The sequence below is a fragment of the Pagrus major genome, chromosome 13, assembly GCF_040436345.1.
Source record: "Pagrus major chromosome 13, Pma_NU_1.0".
Classification (NCBI taxonomy): Eukaryota; Metazoa; Chordata; class Actinopteri; order Spariformes; family Sparidae; genus Pagrus; species Pagrus major.
In genome coordinates, this window is record NC_133227.1 from 29967323 (window position 1) to 29990893 (window position 23571).

The following is a 23571-nucleotide window of genomic DNA, read 5'->3' on the forward strand; positions in this document are numbered from 1 at the left end:
TGGAGCTGGACACTTTGAGAGCAGTGTCAGACAGGAGGATGCTGTCGAAGTTGCGGGCGATACTGCAGTATGGCTCTCACCCTCTCCACAACGCTCTGGTCAAACAGAGGAGCACTAATTGCTCCCAAATACATCACTGAGCGCCACAGGGAGTCATTCCTACCTGTGGCCATTAAACTTTACAACTCCTCCCTCTGATGATCGGACTCAAAGGGCTATATATATATATATATATATATATATATATATATATATATATGTGTAGGAACACATGTCCATCGCCTCTGCATTACATTGAGGCCCTGTTTTTCTTGTTAACTCTTTTCATCAGGATGAAGACTATTCACAGGAAGAAGGCGCCCTAAAGTCTGCCACCTTATCTCCTGGCAGAGAGGACAGTGTTTTCCTGGACCATAAAGTCTTCAGATGAGGATAGTTTTAATTGATTTACAATCTAAACTCCCATTTTTGAACTTTCTTTCCCCTCCAAACAGATAAATTCTTCCCTCACAGGTCAGTCTGAGTGAGCATGGAGTCACCTACTCTCTCCACATCAGGAGGGACCGGAGCTATCTGGTCATCAGAGACTGTGTTATTACTAATGTCTTTACATTTGCAAATTAAGTAACACGTCTGATGTCTTTCTCTCTCTCACCCTCTCTGTCTCTCTGACTTCTGATCCACAAACACACTCTCCAGAGTGGACACCAGACACCTTCTGACTTGTTGTTCTATGCTCTTACTCTGTCTTTTGTTATTTACGACACATCTGGTCTCACTATCTGTGGGACATTCCATTCAAATGGCCTCTGTATTCTTCCAGATTTCAGACCATTTATAATTAACCACTAAGTCAGTATCTCACCCTCTTAATTCTAACAAATTAAGGAACAGTAAAAGAAGTTCATAAAACTGATCTTTTCCCCGTTTCTCTACGATTAAGATTGACTGAGATCAAGTTTTAATGTTTAATCTGTCCTGTGTTCGGTGGAACCACAGCACCTCCTGATGGTGAGTCCTGGTACAGTTGGACGAGAAATATTCTGTTTAATATGTTTATGGTTATAACCAGTAAATGTCTCTGATATGTCTTTGTTTCAACAAGTATTAAGCTAGAACTAGGAGAAATATGTATAATTAATGTTTAATCACGTCATAATCCTTTTCATGATAGACAAAGTACATCTATTGAGCCATGGTGAGATTCTGTGAAAAGGTGAAGCACGGTTTTGAAACGTTTAAAACTATAAGTTTAGTTTAGTGAGTTTCTGTGAATTTTCACACTTCCACTAAATCTTGGAGACAAAAGCCGGCAAGTCCAGCCCACAGCACGCCCGCCATTTGGAGATAATAAAACAGGGAGACATCGCTTCTCTCGTGTCAGTTTTTCTTTGGTTTTTAGTTTTAGTCAGTTTTAAGTTTTGGTTTTCCAGTTTGTTTGTTTTTTGTAACTTATTTTTGAAGCTCACGCCTCAAGACAGCTATCTCGGCAGAAGTGCTCATGCGTTGATTTTTCTCACTTTTATATTTTTCGCTTTTGATTAGCTTCTTTTATTAAGTTTGTGCCAGAATGAAGTTCTGTTTTAATTTGTTTTATACAGTTAAGTATCGTAACCTGCTTTGGAAGAAGTGAACTCAATCTAGATTATCTTGCATTAACTAACAACGGAAGATCCGCCTGATCAACGTATCATCCTCAGTTATTTTATTCAAGAAGTTAAATTTAGTTTACAAAGTCAGAGCCTGAGAACCACTCGAAGAAACGAAGAACATCTTTATCAAAATCATCATCACGACACTACAGCAACTTGCTGTGTCCGAAACCGTGCAAGAGGTTTCCAACGAAAGACAGACTCTTTGACAAGCCCCCAGCGCTCGCTAGCAGTACCATCCCGCTGGGCATTGAGCCAAGATCTCATCGGATCGGTACGGGACCAGCTGCTCTCTTCCTAAGACATCGGACCGAGGTGCCCAACCGACTGATACCGGACGAGCTGACCCTTGGCCATTGGACCGGGACTGCCAGCTAGAGCCGCAAATCACCCGAGGGAATCCGCCGCCGCGGACTCTGCAACTCTGCTAAGAAAGTAGGCTCTCCATCACTCACAACAGCTGGATTCACACATGATACATGAGATGGTGTCTAAGGCTCTGATTCTGATCTTTTAGTTTAAGAGAAATTCGGTTAGGATTTTGGTAGTATTAAAATTACTCCCGTAATATTTAAATGCTTCAACCTAACTCGTGATCTCACCATCAGCCCATATTCCACCAGTAACCCATTACTTAGTTATTCCACATTTCCTGTTACCTGTTGTTATTCATTTAAATTGCCATTTCATTTATTTAATCTGAATTATTTAGTTAATAAACATATTTAACCGTATGTCGTTGTCTGTGCAGGTTTGTTTTTAATGTGGAGAACCGATGGATATGTGTAGGATTCACTACTTCATTTATGAGATTGACCTGAAATTGATTAGAATTGATACAAGTTAAACTCGTCCAGTCGAATTTGATTAATTACCTCCAGATTATTCAAATAGACAAAACAACGGAGGTGGTGCCCCATTAACGAGTGTTTTATTAATCGCCAGTGATTAATAAATTACATTTATTATTAGTGTATCTCCTACATATATATATATATGTGTGTGTGTGTGTATCTATGTATATTTCCCATATATCATATTTATGGTCTCTAACAGATGCCAATTTGAACAGCAAAATAACCTCAAACACTCAAAACTGAGAACAAGAGAACAAGTATATCTGAGAGTATATTTCTCATAATTATTTCATGTTGGGAGGGTGCTACTGCATCATGGATATGCTGACGTGGATCAGGATATTGAGGGGGTGGTGGTAGAAAGAGTGCGTCACCTATGAATAATAAGTTTACAATGCTGACATAATGTTGTATTATAAGAAGTGAGGACAGACCTCATGATCAATATGTGAGGGCAGGCAAACCCTGCAGTCCAGATCTGCTCACATATACATAAGCCAGGCCTCTTTGCTGCTAGAAAGTAAGTGGATGAATTAAGGTTTTGCATCAGTGGCATTCTCTGCTCTAAAGATAAAATATCTTCACTGTTTTCTGAATATAGACTAGACAAGGTTTATTTTTGTTTTTGCTGTTCGATTACATCAAGAGTTTAACAATTATATATGTCTACAGTGTTTCTTTAAGATGTCAAATGCAACTCAATCTCAGATCAACATCACTGTTGGATGGGGGTTACTGGAGAGAGTGATGATGTCCACTGTGTTCACGGTGCCATGTTGTGTGTTTCTTTTCATTAATGGCACCATGTTATTCACCTTGAGGAGTAAATCTGTGTTTCGTGAGACCTCCCGTTACATTCTTCTGTATAACCTCCTTTTTGCAGACACTGTACTGCTGGTATATGGCCAGTTAATGTACATACTGGCTGCTTCTAGAGCAACACTGACATATCCTGTGTGTGGTGTTCTCATCATGCTCGCCAATCTCAACACTGTGATCTCTCCTCTCACACTGTTGGTGATGTCTCTGGAGAGATGTGTAGCTGTGTGTTACCCACTGAAACATGCTACCATCGTCACCATCAGAAACACAGAGGTTGCTATTATTGTGGTTTGGACCTTCAGTGCATTAAATATTTTCACTAAAGTTATTTTGCTATTAAATTTCAGATTTGAAGAACTGCAGAGCCTGCAGATGAAACGCTTCTGTGGCAAAGAAAGCATTTTGCTTGATGAAATGTCTGAACTTTATGACAAATGCTTTACTTATTGTCTGTTTCTATCAACCGGTGTGACAGTTAGTTGCTCCTATATGGGTGTGATTTTAGTAGCCAGGTCAGCCTGCACAGATAAAGCTTCAAAGGCTCGTAACACACTGCTGCTGCATCTGGTGCAGCTGGGCCTCAGTCTCTGCTCAACTGTATACAGCCCAATTCTCATAGCTCTCTCAAAGGTCCTAGACAGGACAATACTTATGCACCTCCCGAGTGTGTTTTATGTGGGTCTTATCATCTTTCCAAGATGTCTGAGTTCTCTCATCTATGGTGTTAGAGACCAGACCATCAGACCTGTCCTCTTGTACAATCTCTGCTTTCAGAGGAAATGCTCACTTTGTCTCAGTCGTCCTGACAAATACTAAAATCAACAAGCAATTAATCGGGTTGATTTCTTACCAATCTCCACAGAAATAGCCACTACACCCATAGTTGTTTACTCATACCTAATCAAACATTAAGTTGAATCAGTGCAGTAGTTTCAGTGGATTGAAAAAGCACAGCAGCACTCCTTAGCAAAGTTTTTTTTAAATCCCAGCAGTAACCCAGCAAAAGAAGGAGCACAAAAAGGAGACTTTAACCATAATTATGTTAATTGTGCAAACAAAGGTATTAACTGAAACCACAACAACTTTGGATTAAGATGTTTATGTTACACCGGAGCAGCTATGGTAAAACATATTAGCACAGTTGGCTAAAATGCTGCAAACACTTTAATTTCATGTACTGTTAAGTATGTCTGTTAAAAGAAAAACACGCCTGATACACATATGGATGCAACAATTTTCAAAAATCTACAATGAAATCAAAGAAACAGAAGTGTGACACAACATTGGCCAGCATGCCTCAGCAAGCCTTTCATGATTGTGAGGTGGTTCTTACAAATGCCATGAAAAAAAACAATGAAACCTTCTACATGTCTAAAGAGGACACACTGAAACAGAAACTTGATTTCTTCATATACAAGGGGATGAGAAACTTAGAAAACTATCAATGGGAGGTAATGCATCGTGTAAATGTCATTTCATTTGTTAGAAATGCAAGACTCAATAGTTTATGAAATACTTGCAAGTGAGACAGTCTTTGTAAGAAACCTGGAATTTGAGGTTGGAAATGTTAGAAGTATGATGCCATCCACTTCGTTATCACTGTAAACTACAACCTCATAATAAATATAAAGTATGGTTGACTTGATGTCTCTCTGATAATGTCAGTCAGAATTGAGCAATAATTGACAGGTGTACCAAATAAAGTGGCTCATGTGAATGTATTTCTTAGTGACTGAAAACATTTAAATAAAAAACAAATTAACTCTTACTCCAAAGCATGTTTGTAACTTCTGCACACTTGCAACATCATTGTTTAAATCTGCAAACACAGTAGCACGAATTAAAAACATTAGAATAAATGACTTGTACAGACGTGTAAAATAATGAACTACACTAATGAAACTATGTGAGCTATTTAAAAGACTGTGGACACAAAAGAAGATAAACTCAAGTCTTTTCCTGTACCAGCAAGTTGTCTCAATCACCTCACACAACTCACAGTGCATTCACAACGTTTGTGATTATATGAGAAACCAAAGAAACCATAGATATTATTTGATGTTCCTTTTAAAAGTATTCTCATGTTAAGGTATCTGTAGTCTTGCCTGTTTTTCAACAATCAGAAAAGATTTGTTTTCAATAAAAGATGCACAAAACACAGCGATTGAGACGAACCCATTACATTCAATGGATTTTCTGTAATCCCATGAAAGGATGCACAAAGGATAATTCTGTTTAATTTCATCCTTGGGTCTTACTTTGCTGACTTTGGCCATCATTTCTGGTAGCTGACAAAGTATTTGCTGAAACATGAGAGTGCTGTGACATTGCTACAATGTAGTCCAACGTGTCAAGAAGAACAAGCAGCCAGACAAGCAGACGGATTGTAAAGAAGCCAACGTTTGATCACGGTTATCTAAACCATAGTTGCTTATCAAAAAAACCCCAAAATAAAGTACAAAATAATGGCATGAGAAAATGTATTTAATCAAATAAAAACAATTTCTAATTTAAAAAATACAAAAGGATATTGTAAAGTCACAGATTGGAGCTCCACAACTGAAATGAAGTCATTATTTCCTGTTTTTTAGTTTATCTCGAAGTAATTTGGCGTTTACTTTATCTGTTCTTCTCACTCCTAATGTAGCCTTCTCTGATTTTGCATTAAACATAGATCAAGTCAGTGCTTCAAACTGTTACATAATACCATTAATGATCAACAGATAATCGATTGTTAAGGCAGCTGTCTATCAATTCAAAAAATTGCTTAAAATTTGCATTCATAGTCTGGAGTCTAGAGACATTTTTGAGGACGTAGAAAGCAAATCTGGTGATGAATTTGATGTGTGACTTGAACGAGAGGGTCCAGAGTGACACCAAGATTGCAGACTTCTGGGAATGGGCAGATGCCAATTTGAACAGCAAAATAACCCCAAACACTCAAAACTGAGAACAAGAGAACAAGTATATCTGAGAGTATATTTCTCATAATTATTTCATGTTGGGAGGGTGCTACTGCATCATGGATATGCTGACGTTGATCAGGATATTGAGGGGGTGGTGGTAGAAAGAGTGCGTCACCTATGAATAATTAGTTTACAATGCTGACATGTTATTATATTATAAGAAGTGAGGACAGACCTCATGATCAATATGTGAGGGCAGGCAAACCCTGCAGTCCAGATCTGCTCACATATACATAAGCCAGGCCTCTTTGCTGCTAGAAAGTAAGTGGATGAATTAAGGTTTTGCATCAGTGGCATTCTCTGCTCTAAAGATAAAATATCTTCACTGTTTTCTGAATACAGACTAGACAAGGTTTATTTTTGTTTTTGCTGTTCGATTACATCAAGAGTTTAACAATTATATATATCTACAGTGTTTCTTTAAGATGTCAAGTGCAACTCAATCTCAGATCAACATGACTGTTGGATGGGGGTTACTGGAGAGAGTGATGATGTCCACTGTGTTCACGGTGCCATGTTGTGTGTTTCTTTTCATTAATGGCACCATGTTATTCACCTTGAGGAGTAAATCTGTGTTTCGTGAGACCTCCCGTTACATTCTTCTGTATAACCTCCTTTTTGCAGACACTGTACTGCTGGTATATGGCCAGTTAATGTACATACTGGCTGCTTCTAGAGCAACACTGACATATCCTGTGTGTGGTGTTCTCATCATGCTCGCCAATCTCAACACTGTGATCTCTCCTCTCACACTGTTGGTGATGTCTCTGGAGAGATGTGTAGCTGTGTGTTACCCACTGAAACATGCTACCATCGTCACCATCAGAAACACAGAGGTTGCTATTATTGTGGTTTGGACCTTCAGTGCATTAAATATTTTCACTAAAGTTATTTTGCTATTAAATTTCAGGTTTGAAGAACTGCAGAGCCTGCAGATAAAACGCTTCTGTGGCAAAGAAAGCATGTTGCTTAATCAAATGTCTGAACTTTATGACAAATGCTTTACTTATTGTCTGTTTCTATCAACCGGTGTGACAGTTAGTTGCTCCTATATGGGTGTGATTTTAGTAGCCAGGTCAGCCTGCACAGATAAAGCTTCAAAGGCTCGTAACACACTGCTGCTGCATCTGGTGCAGCTGGGCCTCAGTCTCTCCTCAACTGTATACAGCCCAATGCTCATAGCTATCTCAAAGGTCCTAGACAGGACAATACTTCTGCCCCTCCAGAATGTTTTTTATGTGTGTCTTATCATCTTTCCAAGATGTCTGAGTTCTCTCATCTATGGTGTTAGAGACCAGACCATCAGACCTGTCCTCTTGTACAATCTCTGCTTACAGAGGAAATGCTCACTTTGTCTCAGTCGTCCTGACAAATACTAAAATCAGCAAGCAATTAATCGAGTTGATTTCTTAACAAATCTCCACAGAAAATAGCCACTTCACCCATAGTTGTTTACTCATACCTAATCAAACATTAAGTTGAATCAGTGCAGTAGTTTCAGTGGATTGAAAAAGCACAGCAGCACTCCTTAGCAAAGTTTTTTTTAAATCCCAGCAGTAACCCAGCAAAAGAAGGAGCACAAAAAGGAGACTTTAACCATAATTATGTTAATTGTGCAAACAAAGGTATTAACTGAAACCACAACAACTTTGGATTAAGATGTTTATGTTACACCGGAGCAGCTATGGTAAAACATATTAGCACAGTTGGCTAAAATGCTGCAAACACTTTAATTTCATGTACTGTTAAGTATGTCTGTTAAAAGAAAAACACGCCTGATACACATATGGATGCAACAATTTTCAAAAATCTACAATGAAATCAAAGAAACAGAAGTGTGACACAACATTGGCCAGCATGCCTCAGCAAGCCTTTCATGATTGTGAGGTGGTTCTTACAAATGCCATGAAAAAAAACAATGAAACCTTCTACATGTCTAAAGAGGACACACTGAAACAGAAACTTGATTTCTTCATATACAAGGGGATGAGAAACTTAGAAAACTATCAATGGGAGGTAATGCATCGTGTAAATGTCATTTCATTTGTTAGAAATGCAAGACTCAATAGTTTATGAAATACTTGCAAGTGAGACAGTCTTTGTAAGAAACCTGGAATTTGAGGTTGGAAATGTTAGAAGTATGATGCCATCCACTTCGTTATCACTGTAAACTACAACCTCATAATAAATATAAAGTATGGTTGACTTGATGTCTCTCTGATAATGTCAGTCAGAATTGAGCAATAATTGACAGGTGTACCAAATAAAGTGGCTCATGTGAATGTATTTCTTAGTGACTGAAAACATTTAAATAAAAAACAAATTAACTCTTACTCCAAAGCATGTTTGTAACTTCTGCACACTTGCAACATCATTGTTTAAATCTGCAAACACAGTAGCACGAATTAAAAACATTAGAATAAATGACTTGTACAGACGTGTAAAATAATGAACTACACTAATGAAACTATGTGAGCTATTTAAAAGACTGTGGACACAAAAGAAGATAAACTCAAGTCTTTTCCTGTACCAGCAAGTTGTCTCAATCACCTCACACAACTCACAGTGCATTCACAACGTTTGTGATTATATGAGAAACCAAAGAAACCATAGATATTATTTGATGTTCCTTTTAAAAGTATTCTCATGTTAAGGTATCTGTAGTCTTGCCTGTTTTTCAACAATCAGAAAAGATTTGTTTTCAATAAAAGATGCACAAAACACAGCGATTTAGACGAACCCATTACATTCAATGGATTTTCTGGAATCCCATGAAAGGATGCACAAAGGATAATTCTGTTTAATTTCATCCTTGGGTCTTACTTTGCTGACTTTGGCCATCATTTCTGGTAGCTGACAAAGTATTTGCTGAAACATGAGAGTGCTGTGACATTGCTACAATGTAGTCCAACGTGTCAAGAAGAACAAGCAGCCAGACAAGCAGACGGATTGTAAAGAAGCCAACGTTTGATCACGGTTATCTAAACCATAGTTGCTTATCAAAAAAACCCCAAAATAAAGTACAAAATAATGGCATGAGAAAATGTATTTAATCAAATAAAAACAATTTCTAATTTAAAAAATACAAAAGGATATTGTAAAGTCACAGATTGGAGCTCCACAACTGAAATGAAGTCATTATTTCCTGTTTTTTAGTTTATCTCGAAGTAATTTGGCGTTTACTTTATCTGTTCTTCTCACTCCTAATGTAGCCTTCTCTGATTTTGCATTAAACATAGATCAAGTCAGTGCTTCAAACTGTTACATAATACCATTAATGATCAACAGATAATCGATTGTTAAGGCAGCTGTCTATCAATTCAAAAAATTGCTTAAAATTTGCATTCATAGTCTGGAGTCTAGAGACATTTCTGAGGACGTAGAAAGCAAATCTGGTGATGAATTTGATGTGTGACTTGAACGAGAGGGTCCAGAGTGACACCAAGATTGCAGACTTCTGGGAATGGGCAGATGCCAATTTGAACAGCAAAATAACCCCAAACACTCAAAACTGAGAACAAGAGAACAAGTATATCTGAGAGTATATTTCTCATAATTATTTCATGTTGGGAGGGTGCTACTGCATCATGGATATGCTGACGTTGATCAGGATATTGAGGGGGTGGTGGTAGAAAGAGTGCGTCACCTATGAATAATTAGTTTACAATGCTGACATGTTGTTGTATTATAAGAAGTGAGGACAGACCTCATGATCAATATGTGAGGGCAGGCAAACCCTGCAGTCCAGATCTGCTCACATATACATAAGCCAGGCCTCTTTGCTGCTAGAAAGTAAGTGGATGAATTAAGGTTTTGCATCAGTGGCATTCTCTGCTCTAAAGATAAAATATCTTCACTGTTTTCTGAATACAGACTAGACAAGGTTTATTTTTGTTTTTGCTGTTCGATTACATCAAGAGTTTAACAATTATATATATCTACAGTGTTTCTTTAAGATGTCAAGTGCAACTCAATCTCAGATCAACATGACTGTTGGATGGGGGTTACTGGAGAGAGTGATGATGTCCACTGTGTTCACGGTGCCATGTTGTGTGTTTCTTTTCATTAATGGCACCATGTTATTCACCTTGAGGAGTAAATCTGTGTTTCGTGAGACCTCCCGTTACATTCTTCTGTATAACCTCCTTTTTGCAGACACTGTACTGCTGGTACACGGCCAGTTAATGTACATACTGGCTGCTTTTAAAGTAACACTGACATATCCTGTGTGTGGTGTTCTCATCATGCTCGCCAATCTCAACACTGTGATCTCTCCTCTCACACTGTTGGTGATGTCTCTGGAGAGATGTGTAGCTGTGTGTTACCCACTGAAACATGCTACCATCGTCACCATCAGAAACACAGAGGTTGCTATTATTGTGGTTTGGACCTTCAGTGCATTAAATATTTTCACTAAAGTTATTTTGCTATTAAATTTCAGATTTGAAGAACTGCAGAGCCTGCAGATGAAACGCTTCTGTGGCAAAGAAAGCATGTTGCTTGATCAAATGTCTGAAATTTATGACAAATGCTTTACTTATTGTCTGTTTCTATCAACCGGTGTGACAGTTAGTTGCTCCTATATGGGTGTGATTTTAGTAGCCAGGTCAGCCTGCACAGATAAAGCTTCAAAGGCTCGTAACACACTGCTGCTGCATCTGGTGCAGCTGGGCCTCAGTCTCTGCTCAACTGTATACAGCCCAATTCTCATAGCTCTCTCAAAGGTCCTAGACAGGACAATACTTATGCACCTCCCGAGTGTTTTTTATGTGTGTCTTGTCATCTTTTCAAGATGTCTGAGTTCTCTCATCTATGGTGTTAGAGACCAGACCATCAGACCTGTCCTCTTGTACAATCTCTGCTTTCAGAGGAAATGCTCACTTTGTCTCAGTCGTCCTGACAAATACTAAAATCAGCAAGCAATTAACTGAGTCGATTTCTTAACAAATCTCCACAGAAAATAGCCACTACACCCATAGTTGTTTACTCATACCTAATCAAACATTAAGTTGAATCAGTGCAGTAGTTTCAGTGGATTGAAAAAGCACAGCAGCACTCCTTAGCAAAGTTTTTTTTAAATCCCAGCAGTAACCCAGCAAAAGAAGGAGCACAAAAAGGAGACTTTAACCATAATTATGTTAATTGTGCAAATAAAGGTATTAACTGAAACCACAACAACTTTGCATTAAGATGTTTATGTTACACAGGAGCAGCTATGGTAAAACATATTAGCACAGTTGGCTAAAATGCTGCAAACACTTTAATTTCATGTACTGTTAAGTATGTCTGTTAAAAGAAAAACACGCCTGATACACATATGGATGCAACAATTTTCAAAAATCTACCATGAGATCAAAGAAACAGAAGTGTGACACAACATTGGCCAGCATGCCTCAGCAAGCCTTTCATGATTGTGAGGTGGTTCTTACAAATGCCATGAAAAAAACAATAAAACCTTCTACATGTCTAAAGAGGACACACTGAAACAGAAACTTGATTTCTTCATATACAAGGGGATGAGAAACTTAGAAAACTATCAATGGGAGGTAATGCATCGTGTAAATGTCATTTCATTTGTTAGAAATGCAAGACTCAATAGTTTATGTGACTGAAGAAGACAATACCAAAATCAATAAATCCCTGTCATTCTCTATCATTCCGAATGAAAACATTTCCACCACACGGAGGCATTTATTTGTGGATTGTTTCTGAAATACTTGCAAGTGAGACAGTCTTTGTAAGAAACCTGGAATTTGAGGTTGGAAATGTTAGAAGTATGATGCCATCCACTTAGTTATCACTGTAAACTACAACCTCATAATTAATTTAAAGTATGGTTGACTTGATGTCTCTCTGATAATGTCAGTCAGAATTGAGCAATAATTGACAGGTGTACCAAATAAAGTGGCTCATGTGAATGTATTTCTTAGTGACTGAAAACATTTAAATAAAAAACAAATTAACTCTTACTCCAAAGCATGTTTGTAACTTCTGCACACTTGCAACACCATTGTATAAATCTGCAATCACAGTAGCACAAATTAAAAACACTAGAATAAATGACTTGTACGGACGTGTAAAATAATGAACTACACTAATGAAACTATGTGAGCTATTTAAAAGACTGTGGACACAAAAGAAGATAAACTCAAGTCTTTTCCTGTACCAGCAAGTTGTCTCAATCACCTCACACAACTCACAGTGCATTCACAACGTTTGTGATTATATGAGAAACCAAAGAAACCATAGATATTATTTGATGTTCCTTTTAAAAGTATTCTCATGTTAAGGTATCTGTAGTCTTGCCTGTTTTTCAACAATCAGAAAAGATTTGTTTTCAACAAAAGATGCACAAAACACAGCGATTGAGACGAACCCATTACATTCAATGGATTTTCTGGAATCCCATGAAAGGATGCACAAAGGATAATTCTGTTTAATTTCATCCTTGGGTCTTACTTTGCTGACTTTGGCCATCATTTCTGGTAGCTGACAAAGTATTTGCTGAGACATGACAGTGCTGCGACATTGCTACAATGTAGTCCAACGTGTCAAGAAGAACAAGCAGCCAGACAAGCAGACGGATTGTAAAGAAGCCAACGTTTGATCACGGTTATCTAAACCATACTTGCTTATCAAAAAAAAATCAAAATAAAGTACAAAATAATGGCATGAGAAAATGTATTTAATCAAATACCAGCAATTTCTAATTTAAAAAATACAAAAGGATATTGTAAAGTCACAGATTGGAGCTCCACAACTAAAATGAAGTCATTATTTCCTGTTTTTTAGTTTATCTCGAAGTAATTTGGCATTTACTTTATCTGTTCTTCTTACTCCTAATGTAGCCTTCTCTGATTTTGCATTAAACATAAATCAAGTCAGTGCTTCAAACTGTTACATAATACCATTAATGATCAACAGATAATCGATTGTTAAGGCAGCCGACTACCAATTCAAAAAATTGCTTAAAATTTGCATTCATAGTCTGGAGTCTAGAGACGTTTTTGAGGACGTAGAGAGCAAATCTCAGTTCATCCAGTTGAAAACCTTCACATCCCAACCATCTCCCCTCTCCTCTGGTGTTTCCCAAGGCTCTGTACTTGGCCCCATCCTGTTCATCATCTATCTTCTCCCCTTTGGACAGATCTTCCGTAAATTCAGCATCCACTTCCACTGTTATGGGGACGACACACAGCGCTACCTTTCTTCCAAACCCACCTCCACCTTCCCGCCCTCCTCCCTCTGTGACTGTTTACAAGAAATCAAAACCTGGTTCTCTTCAAATTTCCTGAAACTCAACAGTGACAAAACCGAGATTCTCCTCATTGGTTCCAAATCCACTCTCACTAACACTCCAAGTTTCACCGTCCCCATCGCTAACTCCTCTGTTTGCCCCTTCCAACAGGTTAAGAGTCTGGGTGTTGTCCCTTGACAGTACTCTCTCATTCCAAACCCACATCAATAACATTACCGGGTCAGCCTATTACCATCTACGCAACATCAACCGCCTCCATCCATCCCTTACTCCCAACTCCACTGCCATCCTGGTCCACACTCTCGTCACATCCCGCCTGGACTATTGCAACTCCCTTCTCTTTGGTCTCCCCCACAAGTTCATCCATAAACTCCAATTGGTTCAGAACTCTGCCGCCTGCATCATCACCAGGATCCCATCCATCAATCACATCACACCTGTTCTGCAACAGCTTCACTGGCTTCCAGTCAAATTCTGCATGGACTTCAAAATTCTGCTCCACACCTTCAAGGCCATCCATAACCTCTCTCCCCCATACCTCTCTGACCTCCTCCACATCAACACCCCTTCCCAGACACTCAGATCCGCCTCATCTATCAGCCTCATTGTGCCTCCTGCCCATCTGTCCACCATGGGGGCCAGAGCCTTCAGCCGCTCTGCCCCCCGTCTCTGGAACTCCCTCCCCCCAAGCATCAGGAACATTGACTCATTCTCCACTAGGGATGTAACGGTTACCGGTGTCACGGTAAACCACGGTAAAATTCCCGACGGTGACGGTTACCCTTTAAGTTTTAATTACCATGGTAACCGCCGCGGTCGATAACTACGGTGTGGAAAACTCGCGAGATACTTTATCCAAGTCTCCCTACGCAGGCACAGCATGCAACGTGCGCTTGTTATGTAGTGAAGAAGACATGGCGGAGGGAGGACGTGATAGTAGCGGCCCTCAAGGCATTTTTCCGCCTTCAAAGAGAACCAAATCTGAAGTCTGGGCGTATTTTGGTTATTATAAGAATGCTCAGGGACAGCTGGTCGAGGATGGCAGCCCTATCTGCAGGAGCTGCAAGAAGAAAGTTGTTGCGAGGGGCGGCAACACATCCAATTTACTTACTCATTTGCGCAACCATCACCCTCAACTGTTAGCTCTATTAGCGAATGCAAAGTAAATTAACCTTAAGCTCCGGTGCATGATGTGTGTATGTCGAGTTTTCTCTGTCTAATTTGCTGTTGTCACTAATGTAAACTGACCAGATAGTGGTATAACTGAACGAAGTTGATCCGTGTTTTTGCACGTTATCTGAACCGCTTATTAATTGTAGATTTCACTTTTTAAAGTCGACCTAATAATTCCCCAAATATTGATGCAGAGCTGCAGTGAGGAGGATTTGAGACAAACACGTACTGGGTGGACTGAGTTAGTGAATGCAAACTGACTGAGATGACTGACTTTCATCTCAGCTCCGTTCACCGGAGCAGCATCTACCTGTGGCTCAGCAGCCATTAGACCAATCAGATTGACCGAGTCCATTGACAACAGACGAGCAAGCAGACAGAGACAGACAGCCAATATATATAAGTAATATCAGAAATATATAATACTTGTGGATTATTTGTAGAATAGACTATATATAAAGAATAATATAAAATGGTGAATATAACAAGTGTCTAGATAGAGATAAGAGCCAAAATAGAGCGTTCATAATTAATTTAACAATAATCCTTTTTGTTTTGATCTAAAAGATTATCCAACCTGTTTCTCACAAAAGTGATATGATCTAGATTGTGAGTTTTGTGATCTGTTGGTTGCACCCTTAGTATTAAGTAACAATGACAGTAATAATTAATAATGACATTTTCTATTCATTTTTTTCACAGAGAGGGTCTGCTGGCCAATCGAGTGCTACTGCCAGTACATCTCATTCTACCTCTGTAACGCAGACATTACAGGACGCGTTTCAAAAACAGGCTGCTTATACCCTAACCCTTTTAATATATAATAAATCTATTTAAATATAAATCTTGGTGAAATTATTTCAATTTATCAGTGTATCCGTGTTTTTTCAACATTTTGAAGACATTTTAAAAATACCGCGGTATACCGATAACCGTGATAATTTTGGTCACTATTACCGTGGTGTGAAATTTTCATACCATTACATCCCTATTCTCCACCTTCAAATCCCATCTGAAAACCCACCTTTTTAAACAGGCCTACTCCCTCTAACTCCCCTCCTGCATCTCTCATTATTGAAGATTGCAGATTTGTTTTTAGTGATTTAGTATTTTTATTATTATTTTTATTTATTTTTATTTTTGTTGTTGTTGTTGTTGTTGTTGTTGTTGTTATTGTTGTTTTATTGTTTTGTGAGGTGACCTTGAGTGCCATGAAAGGCGCCTCGAAATAAAATGTATCATTATTATTATTATTATTGTTATTAAATCTGTTGATGAATTTGATGTGTGACTTGAACGAGAGGGTCCAGAGTGACACCAAGATTGCAGACTTCTGGGAATGGGCAGATGCCAATTTGAACAGCAAAATAACCCCAAACACTCAAAACTGAGAACAAGAGAACAAGTATATCTGAGAGTATATTTCTCATAATTATTTCATGTTGGGAGGGTGCTACTGCATCATGGATATGCTCACGTGGATCAGGGTATTGAGGGGGTGGTGGTAGAAAGAGTGCGTCACCTATGAATAATAAGTTTACAATGCTGACATGTTGTTGTATTATAAGAAGTGAGGACAGACCTCATGATCAATATGTGAGGGCAGGCAAACCCTGCAGTCCAGATCTGCTCACATATACATAAGCCAGGCCTCTTTGCTGCTAGAAAGTAAGTGGATGAATTAAGGTTTTGCATCAGTGGCATTCTCTGCTCTAAAGATAAAATATCTTCACTGTTTTCTGAATACAGACTAGACAAGGTTTATTTTTGTTTTTGCTGTTCGATTACATCAAGAGTTTAACAATTATATATATCTACAGTGTTTCTTTAAGATGTCAAGTGCAACTCAATCTCAGATCAACATGACTGTTGGATGGGGGTTACTGGAGAGAGTGATGATGTCCACTGTGTTCACGGTGCCATGTTGTGTGTTTCTATTCATTAATGGCACCATGTTATTCACCTTGAGGAGTAAATCTGTGTTTCGTGAGACCTCCCGTTACATTCTTCTGTATAACCTCCTTTTTGCAGACACTGTACTGCTGGTACACGGCCAGTTAATGTACATACTGGCTGCTTCTAGAGCAACACTGACATATCCTGTGTGTGGTGTTCTCATCATGCTCGCCAATCTCACAACTGTGATCTCTCCTCTCACACTGTTGGTGATGTCTCTGGAGAGATGTGTAGCTGTGTGTTACCCACTGAAACATGCTACCATCGTCACCATCAGAAACACAGAGGTTGCTATTATTGTGGTTTGGACCTTCAGTGCATTAAATATTTTCACTAGAGTTCTTTTGCTATTAAATTTCAGATTTGAAGAACTGCAGAGCCTGCAGATGAAACGCTTCTGTGGCGGAGACATAATGTTGCTTAATCAAATGTCTGAACTTTATGACAAATGCTTTACTTATTGTCTGTTTCTATCAACCGGTGTGACAGTTAGTTGCTCCTATATGGGTGTGATTTTAGTTGCCAGGTCAGCCTGCACAGATAAAGCTTCAAAGGCTCGTAACACACTGCTGCTGCATCTGGTGCAGCTGGGCCTCAGTCTCTCCTCAACTGTATACAGCCCAATGCTCATAGCTCTCTCAAAGGTCCTAGACAGGAAAATACTTCTGCCCCTCCAGAATGTTTTTTATGTGTGTCTTATCATCTTTCCAAGATGTCTGAGTTCTCTCATCTATGGTGTTAGAGACCAGACCATCAGACCTGTCCTCTTGTACAATCTCTGCTTTCAGAGGAAATGCTCACTTTGTCTCAGTCATCCTGACAAATACTAAAATCAGCAAGCAATTAATCAAGTTGATTTCTTACCAATCTCAACAGAAAATAGCCACTACACCAAGGTTGGAATTTCGTCATTTTAGGGGCAAGGCCATTTGGCCTTCACTTCTGATTCAGATTGAATCCATAACATCCTAATTTATAATAAGACATGGATTATGTATTAAATCATTTTTCAATACCAATAGCAAGTTAATGTTATATTAGAGAACAGTTTTTTTAAAGTACATCTTACAAAGGAATTACTACTTGAAAGCAATAAGCAATACATATTATGTATTAAATCTTATATAAATATCAAGTTAACAGTACATTGAAAAACTTTTTTTTTTCAAATTACATCTTACAAAAGATTTAGAAACAGAGTGTGTGTGAGAGAGAGAGTGAGAGAGAGAGAGAAAGAGAGAGAGAGAATGTGAGTGAGTGTGTGAGAGAGAGAGTGAGAGACAGTAAACCCTTTTCACACAGAGACGCCGCATTATCGCCGCAGCAGTGGTTCGCCAATTCTCCGCCGTTGGTTGTTCACACAGAGCCGAGCAGCTCCGGTGTAAAAGACAAACCAGAGTGTAATTCACACAGAAAGCCGGCGCCACTGCTCCAAAAGAGGCGTGACGGTGCATGTCAAGATGATGACGTGTGTGTTTTTTTCAAAGTGTTTCCCCCTGTGTCCTCCTGTTAATCTAAACATGTACCTGCTAACTGTTTATAATCATATGGCTGCTGTTATAATGTGTTGTGATTGGGATCCTGACCCACCAAACATCCTGGAAAATGACAAAGTTACGTTTTTCTCATAATTACATAATCGCCATCAGTAAACTAGACGCTGTCTGACTCTTTCACTTGCGGGGAGGGAGGCTGTTTGTGGGCGAAAGTTCATTGAAGTCTCGGTCGGGAGGGCTGACCATCGCGGTGATTTTTTTCACCACGACAAACAGTTGTTGAGTTTTTGCCGGGGACAGACGCTGTTTTTCGGGCAGAAATGTGACGAGGAGTCGGTCGGACAGACACTTTTCCACGAATAACTGTGGTATTTTTTTCCTCATATAAGTTGCCAAAGACACGACCAGTTACTACGTTACTGTTGTATGGTCATGTAATGTTGCTTTGTGGGACATTTATCTATATTTTGTTGAGTGAAGGATCTGTACAGTTATCCGACAGTGAACACCATCAGATTGACACACCCCCGCTCCGCGCCGAAGGCTTATCCATTCACACTGGTTCGGTTTGCCAATACTGCGCCTCTGATACTACCTCTGGAGGCGCATCAGAGGCGCAGCAAAATTTCACCCCTTGCTGCATCTGAAACTTTCACACAGAGGCAGATGCGGAGAATTGGCGCAGGATCGGACAGGACCAGGGGCACAAAGGCTACTGTGGCTGTACGATGATTTTTTTTTCACAGGGCATCAAGGCCAAAGTGTGGGGCAACAGCGGCCATGGCCACTCCTTATGTAGCCTTCTCTGATTTTGCATTAAACATAGATCAAGTCAGTGCTTCAAACTGTTACACAATACCATTAATGATCAACAGATAATCGATTGTTAAGGCAGCCAACTATCAACTCAAAAAATTGCTTAAAATTTGCATTCATAGTCTGGAGCAGGGGTCAGCAACCTTTACGATCAAAAGAGCCATTTTAGCCCCCGTCCATCGCCAAAAAAATATGTCTGGAGCCACAAAACATATTTGTGTCTTATAATGAAGGTAACACAGCCTAGAAAGTCTAAATTAGCCTATCAAGATTATTAATCAGCCTCAATGAGCGTTCATTTATAATTCCACATGATGTGGCAACTCTGCAGGGGGCTACTTATGCTTACAGTATAAGGTACTTGAACTTTGCATTTCCATTTCAATGATGCCATGTTTTGGTGCATTTATGAAATAGAAGAACTAACCTACAATAAATAGAAATAGAGTAGCAATACAGAACTATATATGCAGACCTACTTAAGTCCTCCCTGTGTTTGTGAAAATGTACAAAATAAAAAGTAGCCTCTTTTGATAATAAATAAAACACATAGTGGCAGGCAGTAAAAGTAAAAAAAGGACAGTTTAAATTTATTTTAGTCCATTTCAGTGTGAGTTAATCCTTCTTTTTTATCCTCGGCCACATACAGCAATCAACCCTCGGGCTTAAACATTAAACACAATGTGTTAACTCAGGATCATTCAATTAATCACAACTTGATAGAACAGATACAATTCTGTGTGTAGGCTACGCATTTTTACTTTAGGAGAATGCAGGAATCACTGTCGGCCTAAAGCAGTGATGATGATAAAATATGTATATATATATACACATACACACACATATATATATACACACACATATATATACACACATATATATATATATATATATATATATATATATATATATATATATATATATATATATATATATATATATATATACATACATACATACATACATACATACATATATTATTCATTTTCATGTAAAATGTCAAAGCCACAGGGAGCCACTGCAGTGGGGCAAAAGAGCCACATGTGGCTCCAGAGCCGCAGGTTGCAGACCCCTGGTCTGGAGTCTGGAGTCGTTTTTGAGGACATAGAAAGCAAATCTGGTGATGAATTTTATGTGCGACTTGAGCGAGAGGGTCCAGAGTAGAGGCTGACATTTGTTCGGGAATCCCACAGGTCACGGGATTCCCGCTGGAATCCCGCGGGATGGGAGTCAACCTTACTATTAATCACGTGATTGGGATGGTACAGGATAAAAAAGTTAACAGGAGCAGACGGACCAACCAATAGGACATCAACAACAAAAAACATAGGACAGGCGCGCCGCCACTTTGTAGTTTTCTTTCCATAAGCCTATACTGTTACGCAAGTCAAAAGAACTACACGGCCCAGAAGCCAACAGTGCTTCTGGCCGCCGCTTTCTGCTGCTTTCCGTCGGAATATCAACTGTCCGACTCTGTGTACTCTCAGGAGCCCCGAGTCGGAAAGTTGATATTCCGACCAAAAGGGGGCGTGCCTCGGTGAAATGTTGCGAGACAGCTGCGAGATTTCCCACTTTGCAACTCGGGCGAGTGGTCTCCCATGTATCTGGAATGCATAAGAGGCACACTTGCAAGGCAAATTCTGTTTGGGTTTATTCAACTAAGGCATGGTGTGACCCATGTATTGTTTTCTTGTTTGTTTGTTGTTTTTTTACTGTAACTGACCTCCAAAAGAGCTAGAAACAGGGACTTAGCAGGTGGTCCTCCATGGAAAAACTATAGGGACCACAGGCCATGTATTATTTATGTTTTGTGCCCTTTAGTGAAGGTTTTTTGTTTGGATTAAGGCAATAAATGCCTCCCTATATTACCACAGATGAACTGTTCCTCTTTTGAAATAACACTGCAGAAAGTAATCTAAAAAGAATGGGGAGAAGATAAAATCAAATTCAATGTATTGCCTAAACACTAGAAGAAGAAAAAAAATGGGAGCGGTACAGGAGTGGGAGTCATTCTGAATGGGAGTGGGAGTCATTTAACCAGGAGTGGGATGGGACAGGAATGTTTTTTTTACTCTGGCCCGGGATTGGGACAGGACAAGATTTTTTTCTGTGGGATGGGACAGGAGTGAAAATCCACTCCCGTGTCACCCTCTAGTCCAGAGTGACACCAAGATTGCAGACTTCTGGGAATGGGCAGATGCCAATTTGAACAGCAAAATAACCCCAAACACTCAAAACTGAGAACAAGAGAACAAGTATATCTGAGAGTATATTTCTCATAATTATTTCATGTTGGGAGGGTGCTACTGCATCATGGATATGCTGACGTGGATCAGGATATTGAGGGGGTGGTGGTAGAAAGAGTGCGTCACCTATGAATAATTAGTTTACAATGCTGACATGTTGTTGTATTATAAGAAGTGAGGACAGACCTCATGATCAATATGTGAGGGCAGGCAAACCATGCAGTCCAGATCTGCTCACATATATATAAGCCAGGCCTCTTTGCTGCTAGAAAGTAAGTGGATGAATTAAGGTTTTGCATCAGTGGCATTCTCTGCTCTAAAGATAAAATATCTTCACTGTTTTCTGAATACAGACTAGACAAGGTTTATTTTTGTTTTTGCTGTTCGATTACATCAAGAGTTTAACAATTATATATATCTACAGTGTTTCTTTAAGATGTCAAGTGCAACTCAATCTCAGATCAACATGACTGTTGGATGGGGGTTACTGGAGAGAGTGATGATGTCCACTGTGTTCACGGTGCCATGTTGTGTGTTTCTTTTCATTAATGGCACCATGTTATTCACCTTGAGGAGTAAATCTGTGTTTCGTGAGACCTCCCGTTACATTCTTCTGTATAACCTCCTTTTTGCAGACACTGTACTGCTGGTACACGGCCAGTTAATGTACATACTGGCTGCTTTTAAAGTAACACTGACATATCCTGTGTGTGGTGTTCTCATCATGCTCGCCAATCTCAACACTGTGATCTCTCCTCTCACACTGTTGGTGATGTCTCTGGAGAGATGTGTAGCTGTGTGTTACCCACTGAAACATGCTACCATCGTCACCATCAGAAACACAGAGGTTGCTATTATTGTGGTTTGGACCTCCAGTGCATTAAATATTTTCACTAAAGTTATTTTGCTATTAAATTTCAGATTTGAAGAACTGCAGAGCCTGCAGATGAAACGCTTCTGTGGCAAAGAAAGCATGTTGCTTGATCAAATGTCTGAAATTTATGACAAATGCTTTACTTATTGTCTGTTTCTATCAACCGGTGTGACAGTTAGTTGCTCCTATATGGGTGTGATTTTAGTAGCCAGGTCAGCCTGCACAGATAAAGCTTCAAAGGCTCGTAACACACTGCTGCTGCATCTGGTGCAGCTGGGCCTCAGTCTCTGCTCAACTGTATACAGCCCAATTCTCATAGCTCTCTCAAAGGTCCTAGACAGGACAATACTTATGCACCTCCCGAGTGTTTTTTATGTGTGTCTTGTCATCTTTTCAAGATGTCTGAGTTCTCTCATCTATGGTGTTAGAGACCAGACCATCAGACCTGTCCTCTTGTACAATCTCTGCTTTCAGAGGAAATGCTCACTTTGTCTCAGTCGTCCTGACAAATACTAAAATCAGCAAGCAATTAACTGAGTCGATTTCTTAACAAATCTCCACAGAAAATAGCCACTACACCCATAGTTGTTTACTCATACCTAATTAAACATTAAGTTGAATCAGTGCAGTAGTTTCAGAAGATTGAAAAAGCACAGCAGCACTCCTTAGCAAAGTTTTTTTTAAATCCCAGCAGTAACCCAGCAAAAGAAGGAGCACAAAAAGGAGACTTTAACCATAATTATGTTAATTGTGCAAATAAAGGTATTAACTGAAACCACAACAACTTTGCATTAAGATGTTTATGTTACACAGGAGCAGCTATGGTAAAACATATTAGCACAGTTGGCTAAAATGCTGCAAACACTTTAATTTCATGTACTGTTAAGTATGTCTGTTAAAAGAAAAACACGCCTGATACACATATGGATGCAACAATTTTCAAAAATCTACCATGAGATCAAAGAAACAGAAGTGTGACACAACATTGGCCAGCATGCCTCAGCAAGCCTTTCATGATTGTGAGGTGGTTCTTACAAATGCCATGAAAAAAACAAAAAAACCTTCTACATGTCTAAAGAGGACACACTGAAACAGAAACTTGATTTCTTCATATACAAGGGGATGAGAAACTTAGAAAACTATCAATGGGAGGTAATGCATCGTGTAAATGTCATTTCATTTGTTACAAATGCAAGACTCAATAGTTTATGTGACTGAAGAAGACAATACCAAAATCAATAAATCCCTGTCATTCTCTATCATTCCGAATGAAAACATTTCCACCACACGGAGGCATTTATTTGAGGATTGTTTCTGAAATACTTGCAAGTGAGACAGTCTTTGTAAGAAACCTGGAATTTGAGGTTGGAAATGTTAGAAGTATGATGCCATCCACTTCGTTATCACTGTAAACTACAACCTCATAATTAATATAAAGTATGGTTGACTTGATAT

General features: G+C 39.1%; 4 protein-coding genes and 1 pseudogene across 4 annotated transcripts; all 5 read left to right on the forward strand.

Annotated features, from left to right (window-relative positions):
* The first annotated feature begins 3193 nt into the window (after positions 1–3193).
* On the forward strand, positions 3194–4147 carry LOC141006712 (odorant receptor 131-2-like). Its single transcript, XM_073478934.1, has one exon. The coding sequence runs from the start codon at positions 3194–3196 to the stop codon at positions 4145–4147; it is 954 nt and encodes a 317-aa protein (XP_073335035.1).
* A 2575-nt stretch (positions 4148–6722) lies between these two features.
* On the forward strand, positions 6723–7676 carry LOC141006713 (odorant receptor 131-2-like). Its single transcript, XM_073478935.1, has one exon. It carries the CDS (start codon positions 6723–6725, stop codon positions 7674–7676), a length of 954 nt encoding a protein of 317 aa, XP_073335036.1.
* A 2577-nt stretch (positions 7677–10253) lies between these two features.
* Positions 10254–13732, forward strand: LOC141006714 (odorant receptor 131-2-like; annotated as a pseudogene).
* A 2828-nt stretch (positions 13733–16560) lies between these two features.
* LOC141006715 (odorant receptor 131-2-like) lies at positions 16561–17514 on the forward strand. Its single transcript, XM_073478936.1, has one exon. It carries the CDS (start codon positions 16561–16563, stop codon positions 17512–17514), a length of 954 nt encoding a protein of 317 aa, XP_073335037.1.
* A 4164-nt stretch (positions 17515–21678) lies between these two features.
* Positions 21679–22632, forward strand: LOC141006716 (odorant receptor 131-2-like). Its single transcript, XM_073478937.1, has one exon. It carries the CDS (start codon positions 21679–21681, stop codon positions 22630–22632), a length of 954 nt encoding a protein of 317 aa, XP_073335038.1.
* The last annotated feature ends 939 nt before the right edge of the window (positions 22633–23571 follow it).